This window comes from Idiotropiscis lumnitzeri, chromosome 1 (assembly GCF_059441095.1).
Source record: "Idiotropiscis lumnitzeri isolate Australia: NSW breed Sydney's pygmy pipehorse chromosome 1, RoL_Ilum_1.0, whole genome shotgun sequence".
NCBI lineage: Eukaryota > Metazoa > Chordata > Actinopteri > Syngnathiformes > Syngnathidae > Idiotropiscis > Idiotropiscis lumnitzeri.
The window spans coordinates 19,161,037-19,184,738 of record NC_142391.1 but is presented as its reverse complement, the minus strand read 5'-3'; the positions used below and the strand labels follow the sequence as shown (position 1 = coordinate 19,184,738).

General features: G+C 39.2%; 1 protein-coding gene across 1 annotated transcript; it reads left to right on the top strand.

Moving 5' to 3' along the window:
• The first annotated feature begins 1,958 nt into the window (after positions 1 to 1,958).
• Positions 1,959 to 18,069, top strand: LOC148343518 (uncharacterized). Its single transcript, XM_088310756.1, has 5 exons — positions 1,959 to 2,147; positions 3,469 to 7,470; positions 10,082 to 10,205; positions 12,721 to 13,593; positions 15,000 to 18,069. Exons 2-5 carry the CDS (start codon positions 4,077 to 4,079, stop codon positions 15,556 to 15,558), a joined length of 4,950 nt encoding a protein of 1,649 aa, XP_088166882.1. The 5' UTR covers positions 1,959 to 2,147; positions 3,469 to 4,076; the 3' UTR covers positions 15,559 to 18,069.
• Positions 18,070 to 23,702: the final 5,633 nt, after the last annotated feature.

Below are 23,702 nucleotides of genomic sequence, written 5' to 3'. Positions count from 1 at the left end.
GTAGTGCCATCTACTGGCTACTAAAGGAAGTTTTATTCTTTGATGTTTTTCTTCCCGCAGGTAAACTAACGACATTAATGATTTTTGGTTATGTGCGTGCAAAGTTTAATGATGTTGCATGCATATTTAGGTCCTCATAAACATGTTTTCTTGCAAAACAACCTGTTTCCACAGCAACGGCATTTTATAAAAAACACATATTTCAACATCATGAAAGCCTAAAACACTCTTCCCAGCAAATATGAGATAGACTGATCAACCCGCTGGAATAAAACATATATTTCCTTTAGACATTAAATGGCGCAACCACTGATGAAAAATAACTTCATAGATGTCTTCAGACCTGGACTCTCAAATGTGTGAACATTTTGAGAAGATAGGAATCGGATCATCTGGGTCATGCAGCTTTTATTGACACTGTGAGTCATCAGATTTTGCAGCACCATAATAGATGAAACAACAAAAGTTGATAGGCGGAGAAGTTTGTGAAAATATGACCTCTACAGAAGGCCAAAAATGACATTCAATTCCAAAATAATGTCAAAATGGCGGACGTCCTGTTTGGTTTAGCATATGACTCCAAATAACATTTTTGTAGGTATTGGGCTGTTACATACGTCCCCCAATTTTTACAGATCTAGGTGAAATTTCCAACCAGGAGTGATTAGTTACAACTTTGTAGGGGGCGCTATAATGACATTTTATAAATATCACATGACAAATCTCTATAATATTAATTTTTATACCAGGTCTGATGTGAGTGCCAAGTTTCATGAGTTTTGATCCAGATTTAGACCTTCACAACATTTTTCTTTGTAAACAGCACAAACAACAAAATATTAAACATTTCAAAACTTTTGATATTAAACATTTTTAAATAAGACATGCAAAGTTTGAAGATGATCAGGCAAAGTTTATAGGAGTTTGTTAAAATATAACCTCTAGAAAAGTAAAAATTAAAAAGTAACAAATTCCAAAACAAATTTAAATTAGCGGACTTCCCGTTCGGGTTAAAGGTCTTTGGCTGTTACATGTCTCCCAATTTTCACGGAACAAGATGAAACATAGAAGCGGGAATGTTTTGTAAAACATTTGTAGGCGGCACTATGAAGACATTTTTGGTGTGTGTGCAAAGTTTCATGGGTTTTTCGCCCAGATTTAGACCACATCACCACCTAAAAAGTGTGACCTTGTCATTTTCATGGTTTCAAATTGTAAATTTTCACAGTCGATTCGACTGTCCAAAGATGCTCTATCTTGCTACTGTTAGCACTTATCTTTGATGCTAATATTTAGAGTGGCAAATGTCTGTGTGTTCCTGTGGCGATTTCACTGAATCACTGAGTGATTCTTTGTCAATCAAATCAAACTCATCTTGCTTGGATGAGCCTAGTGGTGGCAGCCGTTTCCATGTGGATGTTGCTGCCGTCGCTGCTGCTGCTTGTGCTAACTACCTTACCGCCTCCACAGTGATGCATGTTGCATTAATGCTGAGGTGAAGAGTGGGCGGTAGAGGCCAAGCTGAGAGGGCTATGCAAGAGGAGGGAGAGAAGAAGTATATTGGAGCTCATAGATAGATAGATCCTTCATTTTATTGTCCTATTTCTTTATTTCTAATGCACTTGCAATTTCCCCAAAGATACCCCAATATCAGGTCAAACTACAACTAGAAACGAGAAGATAAGCAATAAATAAAGTATATAGTATTTAAATAACAGATAAATCATTTCATGAGAAGGACAATATGATTATGAAGGGGGAAATATTGACAAGGAAACCGAGAGAGGAAAAGTTGTAGCCCTGAAGCTGTATGGAGTGTAAATGGGAGAGAGAGAGAGAGAGTGGGAGGGGGATACTGAAATGAGGAGCAACATGGAGAGAGGTATGGAGTGTGAGAGAGAGAGGGAGAGAGAGGGAGAGAGAGAGAGAAGGACAGAGGAGGAGGAGGGTTTGCGTTGGTGTGTTGGTTGGCAGAGTGCGCTTGTTAAAAAAAAAAACCTTCCTCTGACAGAAGGCATGATTCACAGTAGAGAGCGAGAGAGCGAGAGAGAAGCAAGAGGAGAATACAAGCTACTGAAAGAGAAAGAGAAAAGGACACAGATCAAGATCCCAGATGCATCAAGAAGCACGGCAAAGACACAATTCTGGTAAGGAATACAATTGTGCATGCATTAGGGCAAAGCCTTCACAAAACGGGATGGGAGACCGGATTCTAAAGACTGACTGCGTTCTTGAGGTTTTCCATTGAGCGGATGAAACAGAGCAGGTGGCAGGGGCAGTGATGAAATAGATGCTTAAATGATGTAGGTGGATAGGAAAAGAATTATGAATTGATATTTAAAAGAATATTTGTGTACTGAGCCTATATATATATATATATATATATATTTTTTTTTTTTTTGTTTTTGTTTTTTTTGTTAGGGTTGAAATATTTTTTCCCCAATGCATTTCAGTGACCGTTAAATTCATGTGGATTTTTTTGTATATTTGCTAGGTCCCTATACCCCGCGAATAACAGGACTCCACGGTATACAACACCTGGCTAATGCCTTTTTTAAGGTAGCCAAAGAGCGTGGTCATGTAACGTTGTCCTAAATGTCTAGAATTTGTTTAGAAAGCTATGATTAAGCCCATAAATCTAAAAAAAAAAAAAAAAAAGTGTTATTAGCCATGCGACCCATGCTCTTGAGGTGACTTCACAAAAATTTGTTACTCCGTAGAAGCCTGGCTGAGACAAATCCAATATGGCTCTCATGTATGTGCGTGAAGGCAGTTGCAGTCCAGAGCCAGACAAGAAATAATTTTCGTTTTATACAATCCAATCCAATATTTAAATGTTGTTTGCTGTTTAAATGTGATTGGCTTTGGTGCCCAAAATATGTGTAGTGCTCGAGCACTTTTAACAAGTATGTCATTGTACGTCATTGAGATGTTAAAAAAGCTAAACAAATTAATTTCATTCACCCTGCTCACTAAAAACTCATATACACACACACACACATATATATATATATATATATATATATATATATATATATATATTTATATTTATTTATATAAAAGTATTTATGCTCCATTTCATTGTCATTATTTAACTTTTGTCTATTTCAATGTGACTTATGGGGGCGGGTGGGTGTTGCCCTGGTACCCTCTATTGTCGAGATGCCACAGTGATGCGACTTTATTTTGGATAGCAAAATGCTTTTTGCTTTTCAAAATAAAATGTAATGTAAAATTCACACTTGATTCTCGAATTTCGAAGAGATTACTAGTGACCTAGTGCAACCTACCACAAAGTGGGTAAACTGAATACATACTAGTATTTTTATATTTAAGGTTTTTTAAATATAAAAGCATGAACTTGGTTCTTTAGCTAATATCTGTCTGTGTTATTATACACAATGACAGCTCAGAAAAGACTTCTCCATGCTGAGCAATGTCATCATCCTTGTTTGTTTTTTTTCGCAGATGGACGATTCAAGTCGACAAATACAGCAAGAATGAGAAGAAGCTTTGCCTGAATCCAGTCTTCTATCCACAATGATCTGTGCTTGCTTTTCAAACACTTTGGCGGATTAAGACACAACTGGCTTCACGCGCATAGCCATATTAAAGCCCCCCCCAAAAAATCATTGACTATAAACAAACTCATACTGGAAGAAACCTGTGAGGGAAAGAACATTTTTTGAATGGATAAATGTGCTAAGAACAATAACTGTGGATATACAAAATGGACATGTTTGGTATTCACATTGACATGTCATCCGAGGTTATTTTTTGACTTGACTGTATTTCCAAACTTCTTTCTGACTTGTTTCAAGTCACAGGAATCTTTTGAAGTGACCTTTTTGAGCAATAATTCAATTGCTTTTAAACAATTCAGTTTAAAAGAAAAGCCCCTCTCGTATAAGACTTCAACTTAACACTGGCTTGTATTCTGCCCACTGTCGTGCATACTGAAATTCATAATATCAACATTCTTCAAATCTGGTTGAACAAAAGACTTCACCATTGACGCTTCAAACTTCCCCCGTGCCTCCCATCCACCCTTCCCGTCATCAACCTTCCAGCAAAACATGGGCAAACCACTTAGCCGCCCCGGCTGTTTCAGGAAGAGCTCATGTTGCCTGGAGAAACATGCAGTTGGGGAAAGAGGAGTGAGAGGTCGCGATGTGATGATGGAAGGGGGATATGGTGACGGCTATGTACCACAACGCTCCATCTATGATACCATGTGCATTAATCAACAAATTGACAGCCACCACCACCATCAACACCACCACCACCCTGGAGCATCCATACGACGAGATGCTGGAGCTGAAGGGAGTTTCTACTCTGCAAGTGGCTCGCTTAGAGTCCGCAGATCCCCCGCTGAAATGTTCGACTCTCAGCCTTGCTCTCTGACGCCAAACCCGTCATTCGTTCGCCGTCTCGATGAACGGGCCATCTATGATTCGTTGAAACTCGGGGTTCAGGATACTGATGGTGGCGGCTGCCCTTCACCTGGACATTTCAACCGGTCAGTTTCTCCTGCTGTGTCCTCATTCTCAGCACCAGGAGTGTCGTCATCATCCAAGAAGCACCACCATCACTATCACCCTCATCATGGGGACAGTACAAATAGTAGAGATGGTCGTCACTCCTGGAAGGTTCTCACACCTCCAAAACACCTGGAATGTTTGGACATCACAACAAATGAAATGATGGCCCAAGGAGGGGGATGTTTGAACCCAGCACACTATTCTCACCGAGGAGGGCCGTCTCCCTCACTCACGTCTCCCCTTATATCCCCCTTCTCTGGCTCGCCTCTCTCATCTGGCTATCATACACCGGTCTTCTTCTCACCTGCCAAACCTCGCCCAAGTCAATCTCAAAGTTTGCGTTGTTCACCTCCCCATGTGATTCCACCAAGGCATTACTCACAAAGCCAGAGCCTAAGGATGTCACCACCCCATGAACTTAGACGTTCCCCCTACCGAGCCCCATTGGTCCAACTGTCTGCTCATGACCTTGAGCAGGACCTGAGGGAGCAAGGTGGATGGGGCTGTGGTGAGCGAGAACGGGAGTGGGAAAGGGAGAGAGAAAGGGAGATGGAGAGAGGGTGGGCACAGCGAGAATGGGAACGAGAGCGGGAAAGAGGAAGACTGGAGAGAGAGAGAGCGAGAGAAAGGGAGAGGAAGGAAACAAGTTTCGGGACGTTTGGTTATGGGCGACCGGTTCCTCTACGTTCAGACAGAGACTCTGTCTTTTTAGAACCTGAACAGGTCTTAGACACAACGCCACTTTTACTTCCCCAGCCTTCGCCTTCGCCTTCACCTTCACCAAGTGCTGCCCCAAGAATGGGCACTGGTGCAGTGGGCAGAAATAGAGCTGGTTCAAAAGTTGGCTCCGATACTATTGCCGGGTGTATGGTTTCTAAAACTGACAGTGGGAATATGAGCTCAGGGTTAGTTGAAAACAAGACGAGTTGTGGATCAAGGTTAGTCAGTGGAGGTGGAAGCATGGCCGAGGCAGACATTATGACTGGGATGCATGGAAAAAATCGACTTGGAAGTTGGAGCAAATATGACAATGGAGCCAAAGCTAGTATCAAAAATGGCTCTGAAAAAAGAATGGGCTCGCAGGTGAAAACAAGAGCAGGAGGAAGGGATTTGGAAGGAAAAGTGGAATCTGGAGGACAAGTAGAAAATATGTCAAAAGCTGTCAACAGAGAGGGACAAAGAGGAGGGACAAGGGGTGGAGAAAAATTTGGAAAAGGTGTGACTAAACAAGCGCCGATTGCTGAGGCTGCACCATCAACTTTGTATAATGTAGACAATGGAGTTGCGCTTGGAGATAAAATTGATCATGGAACTGCATTTGATTTTAGAATGAATTTAGATGTTGAAATGAAAGAAAGTCCAAGGCCAGTGGAGACTGCAACAGAACAAGAAACAAATGTCATTAAAAAGGAGAGCTCAGAGCCAGCTGCAGTATCAGAAAGTGTAAGTGAATATGAGGTAACAACTCTGTCTTCTTATGAGCATGAGGCAGCACTTGATGTGGGTCTCGGTCAGGAAACAGAAACTAAAAGTAACCATGAGACTGCCAATAAAAAAAACAACATCGAACAAATCCAGGTAAATGAAGAACCTGTGGACAAAAGTGAAAGTGCCCTTCCGGAAAAAGCTCAGAAAACATCTGTGGATATAGAAAAAAATATACCCAGCCATGTTGGAAAAGGATCCAAAAGCCAGAAGTCCAAATCCTCAAAGTCCAGTTCCAGATCTCGACCCGGTACAGCCACAGGGTTGAGACCTGGGGTGCTCAGCCCACGACTTAGAAAAGGACTTGTAGATCTGGAACCAACAGGCCCTGCTGAAGGCATCGAATCCACCTGGCCCCGTCGGATCATGGTTCGAAAGAGAACTGTTCGGCAAGGTGGTGCAGTCCATAACCTTCCCATCCTTCCACCACTTCCATCAGTCATCTCTGCCTTAGAGAAGCGCCGCCCACATTCCCATCTCCATTTCCGCCCAGGACATCACTCAGAGAACCCACTTTCAACAGATCTTAACATTTTCACAGGCCGGTGCTCACTCAAAGAGGCCTCCCATCAAGAACAAGTACAAGGAGCCAATTTAGTGGGCAGGGCGTCCCTGAAAGAGCAGAACCTGGAACACTGGAGGGTCTACAGAGACCAGGAAGAGCCCCGAAAATGTAAAACCAGGGAGAAACAAGGCGATAAGACTGAGAATAATCATGAGAAAGTGGATGAGAAAGTGGGAAAAGATCAGATTGGGGAAACTGACAAGAGCAATAATAAAACTAAAGAGAACATTTTAGAGGCAAAGGCTCCGGTTGGAAAGCAACTGGTGGAAGAAATCAAACAGGAAAAAGTCCAAGTATGTTCAGAAGAAACATTTCAAGAGAGTGGAAATGAAATAAAAGAAGTCTTAGAAGAAATGCACAAAGACATCATCAGTGAGCAAATCGAAAACATAAATATTGAAGATAGAAAACAAGAGCAAGAGTTGCAAACGGAAGAGTTGGTGGCACATGACAAGAACGAAGAAGTTGCAATGGAAGGACAAATTGGAAGATCCTTTGGGGAGGAGCATGAGATGGAGAGTTGGGATTCGGTGCTTGAGATGGTCAACACTATATGGGATGATGGCTGGGAGAAAGGGGCAGCAGCAGGAGGCGATACAGATTCTTTATCCGGTTCCCTTCAACGTTGGCCTCTCCTTCGGCCTCCGGTGGGTTTTGGAGGCTCCCATCCCCCCTCGTCGGCAGCCTCGGAGCTCAGCTTGACCGAACTCGAGAAGAGAGGGAGGGAGCTGGATTCTGATTTGGAGCATCTCGATCTGTCTCATGGGCATGGGGACGCCCAGGATTTATACCAAACACCGTTGGAGTCTCCAAAAGAGCGATCTGATATGTACCAAACACATCCCAGGCCACAGAGAGAGAAAGGGGCTGTCATGACAGGTAGGCATAATCTTTACCGTTTTACTTGGTGTCTTTATCTACAGTTTATGCTGTACATCTTTTAGGGTGGATTTTTATTTTCCACTTTTGATGAATAGCGAAGAAGCTAGCACATTTCCAAATCTGAAAAATCTTCAATTTGAAATCCCAACACTTTGAATACATTAGCGCTGTACATTTTCAAGGTCAGGCTAACAGACTTCATTTGCGTTCACGTAGCCAATCACATGTTTTGTCATCAGTCTAGTTCCACTTTAAAACTCAAAGCCTAGGGGCCTGATCCGGTGTGTCTACTTTCATGTTTTTTTGCTAAATGAAGTTGTGCTTATCATTTGGACCCAAAAACTTAATTTTGGTGAATTTGATCGGGAAACATGCCGACAGATTTGTGGAGGATGTCAGATACACTTCATTCATAAATATGACACCAGCAAGCATCAAAACCTCTGAATCACTGTAGGATTCAATTCTTGGAATCTATAATATGAATGTCCGAACAATATTATGCAATATAATTATCATGTATCATAAAAAAAGTGAAAAAGCATCCAATCACACCCATAATCCAACTCCTTCTTACCTTACTTTTTGGGTTAATTCAAACTCTGATATGATTATTGTTTAACTCATAAATCAAACACAATCCATGGGCACAGCATGTCTGGTTCTTTCACACTCGTTTCTCGTGTAGAGTTACACACATGAGGCAAAGCAACCTTGTCAAAATATTTGCAGTTTGGAATCACAAACCTCAGGTCAGACGTTTCCATTGTTGACAATTCATTGCTTTTACAACAAATGTGGGCACCATCGCTTTGGTGATGTTCAGATCTATTAACTACAATTGTCTTCCACTGGGCCACTTTCCTTTCAGATGGCAGACAATGAGAAAATGATTCCAGAATTAAACTCGCTAGTTGATTTTTTTCCAAAAACAACAAAGAAAGCAACAGAGAAAAGCCACTAAGAATAAGGAGCAAAACGCTGAATTGGCATCATTAACTACCTCCTCTCCGATTAGACCTCCGCTATTAGTGCGAGAAGTGCATGTATGCTAATCACGCTAGGTGAATAGATTTTTTTTAATTCTCTTGTATTGGTTAATTTCCTTTCTGTTAAACAGGTCATGAATATCAAGTTTGAGATATTAAATTAAAAGAAATATTTTTGAGGCATACCTTCGTGATGTTCAACTGTATTTCAGCTAATTTGATAATGGCCTACTATTGCCCTAATTACCTAAACTGTCTATCATTGTACATGATAAGGTAGAATTTCCCGCAGAGTAAATGTGTAATTTGGTCCCAGTAATCTCCTGTCCCATCGTTCAACTGTACAAACCTCTGAGGATTTTAATTACCTGAGGTAGGAAGAGCGGAATAACTTCATTTCCTAAAAAAAAAAAAAAAAAGAGCTCACATAATAGTCAATAAATTCCAGGAACTTCATCTCCACTACATCAGAATCTTTGTGGTATATAAATGCACATTATTATATATATAAAAAAATGCATATACAGTAAAATGCAATAAAAATCTTATATTATTACCACAAAATATAGTCAAATAAAAACCAAACCAAAGTCGTAGAGGTACACTTGCCTGACTTACGTGCGGGCAGCGTATGTATAAATATCCACATACTGTAATTATTTTTCCTAGTGAAAAGGGATCTCGTGCATAAAAATAACCATTGCAAATTTGCCCAATGTGGGACTAATAAAGGACAACTTTATCTTTATCTTAATTCAAGCATGGCACAAAACTACTGAACCAACATTAGGTGCAAGAACTATTTTTGTAAATTTTTTTCAAAATAAAAAAACTCGCAATTTTTATTTTTTTTTATAGTATTGAGGCATTATGTTTGTCTTGCATATCATTCCAAATCCGCCCCAAAAAATATAGGCCTACTCACATTGCAGTATAGAGCTGTGATGCTGTCAGATCGAATGCGTGTGCAGTGTTTTCTGGCGGTGCATTTTCATCTATCGTCGATGCAGTCGTGTGATCAAGCGCAGTTGCGTGCCGGGAGGAGCATTTGAAGCATTCGAGGCAAATATGGTGCTTCTTCGCCCATTTCGTCGTGATAAGCAGACGCGAATTTGGTGGCGCCGCCAACCAGTCGCCTTTTGTATGAAATGTGCTATATTGACAGCCAAAATGCAAATCCTGCTATCTGAGAGTGGTGTCAAATCCAGGTCCAAAAGTAATGTGATTAATGTGAGTAATGTGAACCATAATCTTTTTCGGAAACGTAAGAAAAATATTGCTTTTTTTTTTTTTTTTAACCGAGCTCATATTAACTCAAAGCAATCAGTGTTGATTTTCATATAGCTCCTTTTGTTTGCGCATATGAATCATGCATCAATATTTTGGATTGTTGGCGCCAATAATGTAAATTACTTGTCACGGAATATTGTGAAAAATTCTCCATTTCTCTCTCATCTGTATGTACGTCCTATTCCACGAACACACTACTGTTAAAAATGCCAACAGCTCATGTAAGACTCTACGTTGATCAAATCGAGAATCCACTCGTGGAATGAACTCCATTGACTATTTCTCCTGTTGCTTTTGTTTGATTGATCTAAACGTGTGCTGTTTTCTAGGAGTGGCGAGCAGGTCCCAGGTCAGTCTTGAGTTCAACTCCATGGTATTACCAGTTACTGACACAGACAAAGACACTGGGTGGTCATTAAAATCTCCGGCTGGGACGTCCACTGCGGGCACAAGGTTAGTTTCAGTGTCTATGTGACAACTTAATTGTAATCAGTAATTTGTCTCTTTACAGGATTAGTGTCTGTGTGGAAGAGTAAGTTACTCATTCATTTTAAGTTACTTTAAAAAAAAAAATCAGTGGCTAATTGATTTATTAATCATTTTGCCAATTTAAAAGGAAAATGCAAATCATTCATATTTGTATTTAATAACAAGATTATTTTTTTCCAATAAATATTAGAACTGATATTAGGTCCAATACATAAATAATCTCAGACTGTACACCATAAATAATATTTTCAACACACTCAAATTAAATTACGCATGGGAAAGATAAGTGTATGTTGCCAATAATATTTAAATAATAATGACAGAAAAGATTGAGTATGGTTGTTAACTGATCCAACACAAAAATAGATTCATTAAAACAATTAACAAAACAATTCAAAGTTCAGTCAATTTGCAATTCTCTTGACAACATGGAGACAAACGTTCGAGGTAAACTGAACGAACAAATTATAAAAGAGCAAATAAAACTAGGACGTAATACAGTTTGTCACATTAGAGGTGCCGTCGCATGATGTCATCAACCCGTGCAGGCCAATCCGAGTAACCCTGCTTAGAAACTCTCAACTCTTAATTTGACATCCATTTTGGGTGAACAGAGGGTTGCAGAGCCGCGGAATTTCGTCAAGTGTGCCCAGGGGCCCTGAAAATGGGGGAGTTGATCTTGGTTCTTAGTGTCTAGGCCATTGGGTTCAAATGTTTCAGACAGTCGAGAGTTTGTCATTTTCAATGTGAAATAAAGTGTTCCAAAAAATAAGCTTGACGTCACATCTTTAAAGCCACAGAGGAAATAGTTGAACAAAAAGGAGAAAAAAGAAGGCGTTCTGAGGTCGAGCCATGCTTCCCTCGAACTCCGCTCTGCAGCCTGGGCTTATTCGGCCAGGCAGACGCACACTAATTTGCATTTGCACCCTAACAGCCAATCAGAGGGCTCCTCATTTAGCATACTGCGATTGATGGCCCATTCCTTCCAATCATATATTCTTACTGGACCCCTCTCAAAAGAGCAACTAATAGCTGCAGTTTTCTGATGATGTGTTTAAATGATGTGAAAGTATGTTCTTTTCGTAATTTCTGTAAGTAACTTTTCCTTTCTCTGCTTTGCTTCTGAATGTCGTAAACTGTTTGTGTTTGTAAATGCTTTTCGGTGCTCTGTCTTTACATTGATTTGCCTTGCGTATGAAATGTGCTGTATAAATAAATCTGCCTTGACTTGCCTTGCCGAAAAAGCACCATGACTCTTAATTCTTCACAATTCTAAATGTTTCTTTTTACTTGTTTTTTTTTCCCTGCTAGTATTTTTCTTTGAATGTGTTTTGCATTTTTTTTTCTCATAAAACCACGACCAGAGGTGAGCAATTGATTCGGCATTCGTCAGCCTGCCAGTCGTCACCATCACTCCGTCATTATTTCAGGCCAGACCGGTCCATCAGTCATCCATTTTCCTTATTTTAACTGACTAACAAACTGACAAACTGGGTCGGCCTGAAATAAAGATGGACTGTTGATGACGACTGGCAGGCCGACCGCTGGCGAATGACGAATGACAGACGATTTGTCCTCCTCTGATTGTGACTCTGGATGGTCTGACAAGCAATGACTTCCCTTCTCATGTTTTGTCCTGACGATGGCGTAAACGTAATGAATGCATTCTCAAGAGAATGAGGCCTATTTTGATGCCTGACAACCTTTAAATTGTAATGTGCTACTTCTTTTTTTTAATTTGGCTTGTGGCCTTGATATTTTGATTTGTTAATGTACTGTAATGAGATTACAAAATATAATGAGTAAATGTTATATTACTCCTTCACCACATAACTGTACGCTACCCCAAAACTGATTGTTTAACAATGAAGCTGCTGTTGGTATTTTTTTTTTGGTAAATTCTACCTATAAATAATAATTGTTTCGCCGTAGTCTTATGTTTCGTAAGTAATATTTTTTTCCCATGGCTGTCACTACATGGAACACCGATCATGCGCAAAACTGTCCAAAAAATATTTGATTCAAAGTACGCATGAAGATTATTTAAAGCGTCATTTTAATTTTCCATAAACGATTTTCCAATCTATGTGTAAAGGGGTATTAAGGCCACAATTAAAAGAGAAAAGTATTAAAGTCCCATGTTATGTCATTATTGATAACACTAATTATTGCAACTATTCCCACAAAAGTCTTGTAGTGTAATTATGTATTTCCTTTTTCAATACCAGTATAGATCAAATTGATTAGAATTAATGTGACATTGTCCAATTCTAAAGCCAGACCATGAGGTTTTTCCTTATTTTGAAATGGTGGCGTGTTTGAATTTGACATTCATAGGGTTAATTTATTTCTCCATCAAACATTAGATAAGAACAACAAACTTATTGTGACAGGCATAAAGGCCTTAACACAAATTAAAACCTTGGACAGCACAAATTTAATGGCTTTGTGGTAAGAAATTGTGCAATCTTTCTTCCAGCCCCAGTAAAGAGGACAGCTCTCCAGACTCCAACCTAACGCTGGAATCTGACTCCAGTGGCGTCTTCCTGTCATTATCCAATCAGAGCCAGGAGGGGGCTGGCTCTGACAGCGACCAGCCTATCAGTGGCTCTGATCTCGGCAGCAGCAACACGTCATTGGAGAAAGAAGGGGATGACGGAGGTTTCAAGGAATGGGGCAGGGAAGAGAGTGCTGAACTCCAGTGGTGCTACCCCTCACTGCTCAGCGCCACCTCTCACGATGACGTCGAAGGAAATAAGGACAGCGCCGAGGATATTTGTGGCTCGGGAGGGGGATATGAAATGAGAGGACAAGATAGGGATGGATGGAGAGATGAAACAGCCGGGGGACTGTTTTCAACTCATAAGGGCACCCTGGACCAGTCAGACACGAGCCGCTGTGAAGCAATGCGACCGAGAAGAAAAGTTACCATAATGGCAAATGACCCCCTTCTTCCGCCATCACCCTTGAAGCAGCCAATCAAACATCGGATTGATTCTTATCATAAAACAATTAGAAGCTCAGGATTGGACAGTGGTGACATTGATCCCTTTGCCCAACCAGATAGCTTTGTTTATCTTGCTGTGTCAGCAAGACCTGGTCCCCATGGAGAGATTTCCGCAGTTTCGGATTACTCCATTCAAGACATAAATCAAGAGAACATGCGCCAACACCTTGACCATAGGAAAACGCATTTTGAGCAGTCCAGTTTGGAACCCGGTGCCAGGCCATCTCACTTTGCCCAGCGTAAACCAGAAGAAGGAGATTTTTTATGTACTGACAGCTTTGTATATCTAGCTGCTCCAGCTTGCCTCCTTTTAGGCCCTGAAGGATCAACATCATACAGTGGCAGGTTTGTATATTTATTTGTAAAGGTCCCATGCCAAATTTTAACATACGATGTGTGTATACTTATCATAACACATATGTATCACAAAACACATTTTACACATAACTTGTAACTTATCAATGAAATATAAAGTATACAAGCATATTGTAACACTTTGCCTAACAGAATAATAGGTTAAAGCATTAAATAGCGCAGCCAGCAAGACTTGTTGACTGACCACAACATCCAGAGCCTTTAGGGAAGGGCGGCCCAAGTCCTGTCACATCAAAGTCCATTTTTTAATAGAATCCTAGGTCAAATAGATGCTCATTGTATTACATGAGTCTCGTCTCATCTTACAGGAGGCTGAAATTTTTCCGTCATCTTTCTACGACAAATACCTGATCACAAATTTGATGCATCAATGACTACAACATGCGTAACAAATGCAATGCTCTTTCTTCAACACTTGAGGGAATAATATTAGTCGTTTGTGATGACATTTTGCTTGCACTTCTGCTGAAGAAATTGGTGGTAGTCTTTCAAAGTGTGGTCTCGCTGATGCACCGTAGCGCGCGTGCTTCAAAATGAATACGCTTCAAATGTAGGTCGTTGCATTCTATTAGTTAACCACTAGATGGAAAGTGCATTTTACACACTGTACCTTTAATAACTTTAAATCTGCTCTCAAACTAGCTTTTCTTTAATTATATAATTGTGTCTTTGTTATTGTTTTTAATCATGTTATGCTGTCTGATTTTATTTTGTTTTTGTCAATGTTTAGTCTTTATTTCGTAAACTGGGTGTAGACGTAAAATACAATACAATTTCAGACAACTTAAAAAAAAAAAAAATGATTTTACTTCATGAAATGAATGATTTAATTTTTAATTTTGTTTAGTATTGGGCCAGTGCTGCTTATTTTATGCATTGGTAATTGGAATTTTTTCTGCCAAAAATCTGCCTCATAAAATCCTTATCGGTCATGGCCTACTTGTAAAATTTTTGGACTGATTCAAACCATTCCAACCTGGACATGTTCTGCTCATTCCAGTCCTGTCCAATCATTCTATGTCATTCATTGTCATTCCACATCATTCAATGTCTTTTCACAATTTATCATTCAGTCTATCAGCCTGCACGCACAGTTTCTCCAGAAATTGGCTTCCCTAGGTACTATTAAAATTAAACCTATTCAAAGGACTTTTTACGCTTAACAAAATATGGTGTGCTTCATCTATTCATTCAAGTAAAATTACAAAAGTGAATAATTTCAGAAGAACTGTTTAAAGAACTGTTTTCAGCTCCAATGGGTGTTGACCAATAACTCAAGAGCCGTGAGCCGCAAGAAAGGCAGAAAAGTGTCCCTCGACATTCGCAGTGCCTCAAGTTTGTTGTACAAATACAAATTGTGTGTGTCTTTTTTTCAGGGAGTCCGACTCTGAAAGTTCTGGCTCTGAGCCTGTTGATGAGTCTGTATTAGGTTGCAGTTCACTGGCAGGTGACAGCGACTGGGATTCCGACCTGTCCGACTCGGGTCCCAGCCGCCCCTCCAGAGTTGCTGCTGCAGGGGCTAAATCTGCTGGGTTAGCCCGGCCCAAAAGACTGCCAGCAGAACCGCGTTGGGACTCATTTGGAGAAACCACGGGACTTGAGGTGCCAGAAGAGCCTTTCATTGAACAAGACCAAGATAGGAAGCTTCCCATCGGATCAGCAAACTTGGATAATCAACCTGCTGAAGCAACAGCGACACCAACGACAACAGTTGAGCAGTCGTCAACAACAAAGAAAGTGACCTGGCAGTTTAAACCAGCCCAAAGGTCAGTCTGCACTGGAAGTAGGAAAGAGAAGGAGAAGGACGTGACATCGTTAACGTCATCATCAGAGGCCAGAATAACCGAACTTTGTGGACGAGAGGACCATAAGCCACCCCCTTCATCTTCATCATCGTTAACATCATCTCCATCTTCCTCCTCCTCTTCTGGTTGAACAACGTGGGTATTGAGTGGCGCTTTCAACACTGAAGATGAGTTGGTTGCAAAAAGGTAGAGAAGTTCAACTTTTTCCTGTAGAACACGACAGCTTGAACAATCAGAGCCGTTTTTATCTTTCTTTTTTTTTGGGGGTCTATTATCTTTAAATCTTGCAGCTAGCTTTTGCCATTGCCTTCGTACGACCTTGCCACATGACGCTGGATAATTGCTAACCAAATGAGATTATCCTTACAGCATGTAATGAATTTTCATCAAAAGACTGGGAGAGAAAACAGTCACTGAAGGTTTACGCCGGAAGAAATGCACAGTAAAATGAATGTCTATGGCTCATTTAGACAATACAGGGTTTGCACACATTTTGACAATATTCTCTTTTTATTACGTTGAATGTGCTGTACATACACAATTAGTAGAACAACCCACTCCTTGATTAATTAAAAAGATATCATCTACAGCAGATAATAATAATAATTTGGCATAGTCCATCGCCATTAAATGGTATCTCCTGTAACATGATTCTGGGCTTTGTATTTAATCTTTTCAATTTTCTTTCCCCAACGCTAACTTATATGGATGTATTTAACCAAAAAACCTTAAGAATTGACTGAGGTCAGGCTAAAGTGTACAGTGTATTTTATAAACACATTTAGCATTGCAGTGTATTTAACAGTGTGTGACTAATATATTTTGAACATTGAGATACAAGCGTATTATTTTATGTACATAGTGTGTGATAAAAATGCAGACATGGAACGAGAATGACATGAACAGTAAGTCACGGAAGGATTTAGTCGCATTTCTTTGAGATGTTTTGATTCGCCTTGAAAATGTGAATGTATAAATAATTGAGCGATATGCTTGCAGATCCACGCTATATTCTACGTGAAAAGTGTTTCCTGAGTGATTTGTGTATTATAACCTACTGTAGTTTATGATAAGTTTAATTTTGTTATTCCTAGTCATCTGGATATTATTTAAGAATGCTTGGTTTCCCACCATTAGCGCGATTACAATTACTACTAGATCAGGGGTGTCAAACTCATTTTAGTTCAGAGTTCACATTCACCCAAACTGGATCTCACGTGGGCAGGACCAGTATATTCTTGGCTTAATAAGTTACCAGCGTGTGGAGCACACACTTCTGTATAATCCTGTGGTGTGGAGCAGGTGTGTTCAATTACAAGCGTGCAAGTGCAATCGAAAAATTTTTGCTGCTAAAATGGGATGGAATAAATTAGCAAGCAATACGAAATCTCGTCCATTCGTCTCTTTCACCGCCGCGGTTGAAGTCAATGAGAGAGGTGAATTGCGATTACCGTTTGGAAAAATTTATTCCTTTCATTAGGTAATACAGATAGCCTTTTTTTAGGCACATTTTAAATATCGCAATAATATCTCTATTGCAATATGCAACACGCATTGCATATATGAGACTAATCTTGTATGGCCTCTTAGAGTATCATTTCAGTATCTTGAGACCAGGTCCTCTTTTTATGAAATCACAATATGGTCAACCTTATGTTGGAATAGTACAGGACATGTATGAGGGTAGCAGAATTGCGGTGAGCTGTGCAGTAGGCGTGACAGAGGAGTTTAAGGTGGAGTTAGGAGTTCATCAGGGATCAACTTTAAGGCCCTTCCTCTTTGCAATCGTGACAGAAAGGATGACAGATGGGGTTAGACTGGAATCCCCGCGGAGCATAATGTTGAAGGAGGAAGAGTGAGACGACAGCGACAAGAGATAGCAAGAGTGGAGGACTTGAAATTCTTGGGGCTTCCTATTCAGAGTAATCCGTGAGCGCCTACGGCGTAAAAACCGGCGCATCTTGATTTCTGTACGGGTACAAGCCTCGTTATGCATGTTTGAATTTTGGAAGACTGTTCTGTGCCACACTGGAATTTTTGGCCGACTGAGGGCTGACAGGAACCATTTGGGCGAGGTAGTGATGGGTAAATGAAGCTTCAAATATGCTTCATGAACCAGTTGTAGTATTTTTGGACTCCAGTAGATGGCCCTCTCTTTTCAACATTGGGCTGAAAGCACACTTACTTGCCATTTTTTAAACCCTTTATTTAAACCAACAGTGCCATCTACAGGACTGAAAAAATATAACAACAAGCAAATTTGAAGCTTCATTTTCCCATCACTACTAAGAGGTCATTAATGTGGAGACAAAATTAGCAACAACAGTTACCATTATGGAAAAACTGCAGTTAATGTATTTTATCGACACTGGACCCCTGACATCCTGCTTCTGGCTTGCAGGCCATACTTTTGACACCCCTGTACTAGACGGTACCTAAAATGATGACGCGTGTTTGTCTTAAAGGTGTCGTTTTTCAGTATTATGAACTTAATCGCCCGTTATCACTTGTATAACACTGAATGTAATTGTTGCAAAGTGTCGCCTTTTACAATAATATGACAGCATTAAGAGTGTAGGATGACTCAAATGTGAATATTTCAAAATGAATGAAATTAAATATCATGTATCCTCTCCTTGAAGATGAGTGTCATGTGATTGGGTTTTGTTTTCAAAATCAGGAAAGCAAACAAGCTTCTCCATCATAGCTTTCAAAAGTCAATTCCTTTACCCAGAAACTGATTGTGATTGTGTCTTTTGACCAAAGAAAGAGGCTTCTTCTCTTCGCCGAATTAATTTTTTGGTTTGAACACTGTACTGCTTTGGAAGTTCAAGTACAAACAATGTCACGGAACATTTTTGTAAGACAGTATGTGCACGATGGATGACATTCCTAGATTGATTTTTTTTTTTAAATTCATGTCTATCTCATTTCCCCCCTTGCCCTTTGAGTGCTTTTAGATCTACTGGATTATCCTGGCTCAGCCAGATCTGACGCTTGACTTATTAAATACTGGACTATTTTACTGTTTATAGATAGAACCTCAGAAGTCAAATTCTGCTGAAGTGATAAAATTCTGAATTCAAGCAATGTATTTGGGGAAACAAGCTTTTAAAGTAGTTCATAGAGAACTGCCTCTTTTGGCCCAGCTCACGAAAAAGATCTGGTTCTTTTGACTCCCAAATTTCTCATCAGAATTGTTTTTACTTGAATTAATTTATTTGAAAAAATGAATGATGTAAAATGATGCTTATGTGTTTATAGAAAAAGCACTGTTTTTATTTTTTTTGTTTTAAAATGATCCTTTTTTTATTTGCTCTACGCACGGCTACAAAACAATTACATGAAAAAACGGAACTATTTGTGATTGAACTTTTTAAAGTAATTAGCTTTTAACATTTTTCTACTAAACTAATTTAAAGTAAAAAAAAATACTGAATCAATCCAAAACAAAACACAACAACTTATAAATTGGAAAATATGTAGAACAAAAAGTCGAGAAAAAAAAAAAAAGTAAATTTGGCATTGAGGAACACCAAGTGCCTCAGCTTTGAAAAGCTGATTCGGTTTCTTCTGTCAGAAATGATCTGCACTGTTTTTGAGCTGATTCTGTAACGTTGCTAGAATGCACATCCAGTCGCCATCCAGCGTCAGCAACAAAAGTTACTTCATTTTACTTTTTACCTTTGTTTGTCAATAAAGTAAAAAACAAAACAAAAACAAAAAAAAAACATTTGTCCAATTCCTTTCGCTACTGTCCCTCATTTTCTGAACTATTCCTTACCTTATCAGTTTTTCTGATCTCTAATGCCATTTTTTTTTTTTCATGTACAAAAATCTACCCGTCCCCTGCCAGCCACATGTTCTGGTGTGATGTCAGCAAAAGAACCGGCGACAAATAGTACAATCTAAATCGCTGAATGTGTGACATCATAATGTTGGACCTAAAAGGTAGGCGCTTTTAAAACTACTATCCACAAAGAAGCCTAAAATATTGCCGGGCTATTTTTTTTTACTGCTGACATGATTTTAAAGTCCAGGATTACAAAAAGAATTGTATTATGTTAGTGGTATTATCTTAAGCATTTACGTGACAGAATGTCGATCATTAACATTGGCAGGTTCACAATCAAGGATTTTGGGACAAGTCATTTCAAATAAATAGAAGCAGAAGTTTTGAAGCTGGAAAATAGACTTCCAACAATACAGATGTGAAAAAAAACATTGAGTAAAAATCTTCAATATAATATATTGCATATTCATACATTTGAAAGGACATTGAGGAGGAAACAAAAATATTAAGAACACAAAGTGCTGTCTTAGCAGCTAAGAAGAGAAGCAAGAAGCAAGCAATGATTTATTCAATTCAAACTGAAGCCATTTGCGTATCAAATAACCCGACAGAAATTAAAAACACATTCAAACACTTCTCCATGCATTTGTACACATCAGAGCCACCGGAAAAAAAATCCAAATACAATTGTCACCTTTTTATCTACAATTCAACTATTGAAACCTAGCCAAGAAGAAGAAAATACTCTTCATTTACGCTTTTCATGAAAAGAAATGAACGAAGCGCTTGGTTCATTATAGGCAGACAGAATTTTACAGGACATTCCAGGACTTCCTCATGCCACTTCTCATGGATATTGTTCGGTTAGCATCTAAAACTCAAGGAAAAAAATCAAAAGATACATTGAAATATTCTTCACATCGACCAATTTCATTATTAAATAAAGTGGTTTCCAAAGCCCTCGCTCGGATTGTGGTGGCTATTGGGAATTTGGGAAAATCCCTAATGGCCAACCTGTTGCAGGCCTACTTGGTGTTTTTTTTTGTTTAGTTTTTTTTTCGCTCAAAACACGCAGCCATTTTTTTTATGTAAAACTAATGACAAATATAGGCCGATTTATGCAATTGGGTTTCCTGTAGGGAATGTCAATAATGTCACCAAAGCCACAACAAGCTTTACTTGAAGCAACTTGCTACTAGGACGATAGCGAGGAACAATGTGGAAAAGATTGAAACAAAGAAAGAAAACAGTAGAAAATTGGCAGTGGAGAGAAAATAAGATGGAAGAAAGTAGAAATGCCGTAATTCTCCGGACAGAAGAGGATGCAACAAACGCAGAATCAAATGAGAAACAAAAAAATATTCATTTACACAAAAACGAGCTAGATGTACGAAAAAATAAGTGGTTAAAGAAGTAGTGTCCAGAAAATTCAAACAAATGGATACAGAGCCATGAGCAAGGTGAATAATCCGACATTGAGTCGTCTTTTATATTGGGACTAATTGGAAATAATAACAGGTGTGAGGGAACGCCTTTCACTCCAGCTGAAAAAAAACAAAAAAAAAACAGAAACATGACACAAAGAAGCTGCTCAGCCAATGACGCGTGAAAAGCACATTTTAAAATAGCTCAATATTAGAAAAGTCATTTTTGGACTTTATAATTAATGCTTATCCTGTTAAACACATTCTTTGTAATCTAATGCATGACAGAATGCCGGAGTGAATTGAGTGTAATAATGGTAATCGTAAATGAATTTCAATTAAACAAACCTCCAGCATTTCTTTGTTTACACTAACATGCACATGCATGCCTCTATGTACAGAGACACCCACATGAAAGCACTCACACACACAAACACACACACGCACAAACACACGCATTCAGTAATAGCCTGCGGCACCATCTGTGTTTGAGATACATAGAAGTGTACGGGAAGTTGTGTCAGCAATGTAGGTCTGTCCATCTATTTAAAGCTGGTTAATTAGAGCATTTGAATAAGGCCGCAGAGAAAGAGTGAGATTACCTTCATGAATAGTTAATTCATGTGCCAGTTCTGCAGCCGTCAAGGGGATTGTTGGGCCAGATGACACATTCTGTTTGTCGCGGCCTGTCACCTCGTTGTAAAGATGAAAAATGGGAGATGGATTTTGGTCGTTTGCTTCAAATGTTCAGAAAATCCATTGACCTTAGATCTCCATATCCAATTTATCCAGAGAGGTTTCTTTAATCATCATTGTTCGATATCTAATGCTTCAGCCGTAATGTGGAACTCAAACTGGACGCAATAACCCAGAGGGAAGAGAACTCCAGTTCCTGCAGTGCCATATCCTACCTGTTTTAAATCTCTCCCTCCTCCAAAAACACATAATTCAAACAATCAGCACATCAACAAGCTCTGGAGAAGCCGAAAACGATCCTGAGTATATGAATCAGGTGTGTTTGGAGTAGGGAGAGGTCTAAAACAGGCAGGATATGAATCTCCAGGAACCGGAGTTCCTAATCCATGCAATAACCCAGAAGCAATTAAGATGATTTTATTCCCAAACAAGGTTGCACGCAAGCATGAAAATACATATGCAGAACAAAAAGTCCTCATGAAAAAGTAACAAAGCTGTAAATGTACGAAAATACTGATGAGGTGGATGGGGCCACAGAGAACTAAAACTATGCCAGAAAACAGGGGTGTCAAACTCATATTTGTGGATGGGCCACATCAAAGTTATGCTCCTCCTCTGTTGTGACTGTGAACCCATATAAATGTCTCATCACCTTACATTATCACATACACACAGCAAATTGATGGAAAGCCAGTCAGTAATTGTTCGTTCAAAAATTCTTCAATTTATTTTAAAAGGGGAGCATTGGTAGCAACTACAATAGAATACAACTTTATTTATATAGCAAATGGCAATATATCATATCTCAATGTTGTTAAGTGAAGAAAATGTGCTAGAAACAGGTAGTTGACGCACATGAGTTGACCTTCGCGGGCCACATAAAATGCGGTCGCGGGCCAGATCTGGCCCCCGGGCCTTGAGTTTGACACATGTGATCTAAACTCTGTCAGGTAAACGCAGGAAAACAGGATAGCATGATGGACTTGATTTAATTTAAAGAAAACAAAGTGGCAATCAAGGAAATGGAATAAGCAAAAATACTACAAATGTAAAACAACAGGAATTAATTAACAATACAAACTTGACAAAAGCAAGAAGCCGTGGTACGGACGAAGGACGGAGGATAACTGATATTGACAATGAACCGACAAAGACCGAATGAAGGCGACAAGCCAATGATGACCATCTGCACATGACACAAGTGGCAGAGGGAGTGATTGGAAGACACAAGAGACCGGGATGACAAGCACTGGTGGATAATAAGTCAAAGAGACACACAAAGGAACACAAGGAAAACCTGAAACTAAATGCTAAACCATAAATAGATGCAACAAGAAAGCGCCGCTCACCAACACTTCCAAAGATGACTGAAGAGAAAACAACAATGAACAGGGAGCAGAAAAACAGGAGCATAACACCTCAGGGGTAACCCGGAATTTTCTGCATATCTTGACAGGAGATAAAAGATATAAAACGATATATAGTACGTTATTCTTTTTCCAAAATGATTAGTTATCAATGTACAACAATTGTGAGGATAAGGGTAGCTAGCTAGCTAGCGCTAGCTCTCTCTCTCTCTCGCTCTCTTTATATATATATATGTATGTATGTATGTATATGTATGTATATATATATATATATATATATATATATATATATATATGTGTATATATATATATATATATATATATATATATATATATGTGTATATATATATATATATATATATGTGTATATGTATATATATATATATATATATATATATATATATTAATATACGCGTGTGTGTGTGTGACATATTTTATCGTACTCAAATGACAACTTTAAAATTACATATAATAATAACATAATTATAACATAATAATAATAAAATAATTTCACCAGGCCCAATTTGTGTGCCAAGTTTCATGAGTTTTCATTAAGTTCTCAAAAATGCGATTCTTTGGGGAGAAGAAAAAGTCTTCCTACAGCAACAAGAGAGTCCTCGCAGCAATTCTGAGCACCTGACTCCTGAAATGTGTGTGCATGTGCCTGACTCCTCATGAAGAATGACTCAGAAGCAATAAATGGAACAAATGAAAGCAAGATGAAAATGTCATGGTTCAATGCCACATCACTATTACACAGTAGATCGTTGTACCTCAACACTGCCCTTCATATTGTTGCCAATCTGCAATGACCATGAAAAAAAAACCCAATGCAGCAACTCGCAATTCCTGCTTGTTATCATCACGCTCATTTATGTAACGAGTGAAAATATGAAAGCCCATCTGTATTCTTCCTGCATTTCTCCTATTTGGTTAGCCACCGCTTTGCTTCATATTGTTGTGTAGTTGTGGGTGTGTATGAGTGTGTGGGTGG

Excerpts from the sequence above, each read along its gene's own strand:
- LOC148343518 (XM_088310756.1), top strand. The coding sequence starts at position 4,077 with ATGGGCAAACCACTTAGCCGCCCCGGCTGTTTCAGGAAGAGCTCATGT. Across the intron at positions 10,206-12,720 it reads ACGTCCACTGCGGGCACAAG|CCCCAGTAAAGAGGACAGCT; the intron begins GTTAGTTTCAGT and ends TCTTTCTTCCAG. Across the intron at positions 13,594-14,999 it reads TCAACATCATACAGTGGCAG|GGAGTCCGACTCTGAAAGTT; the intron begins GTTTGTATATTT and ends TCTTTTTTTCAG.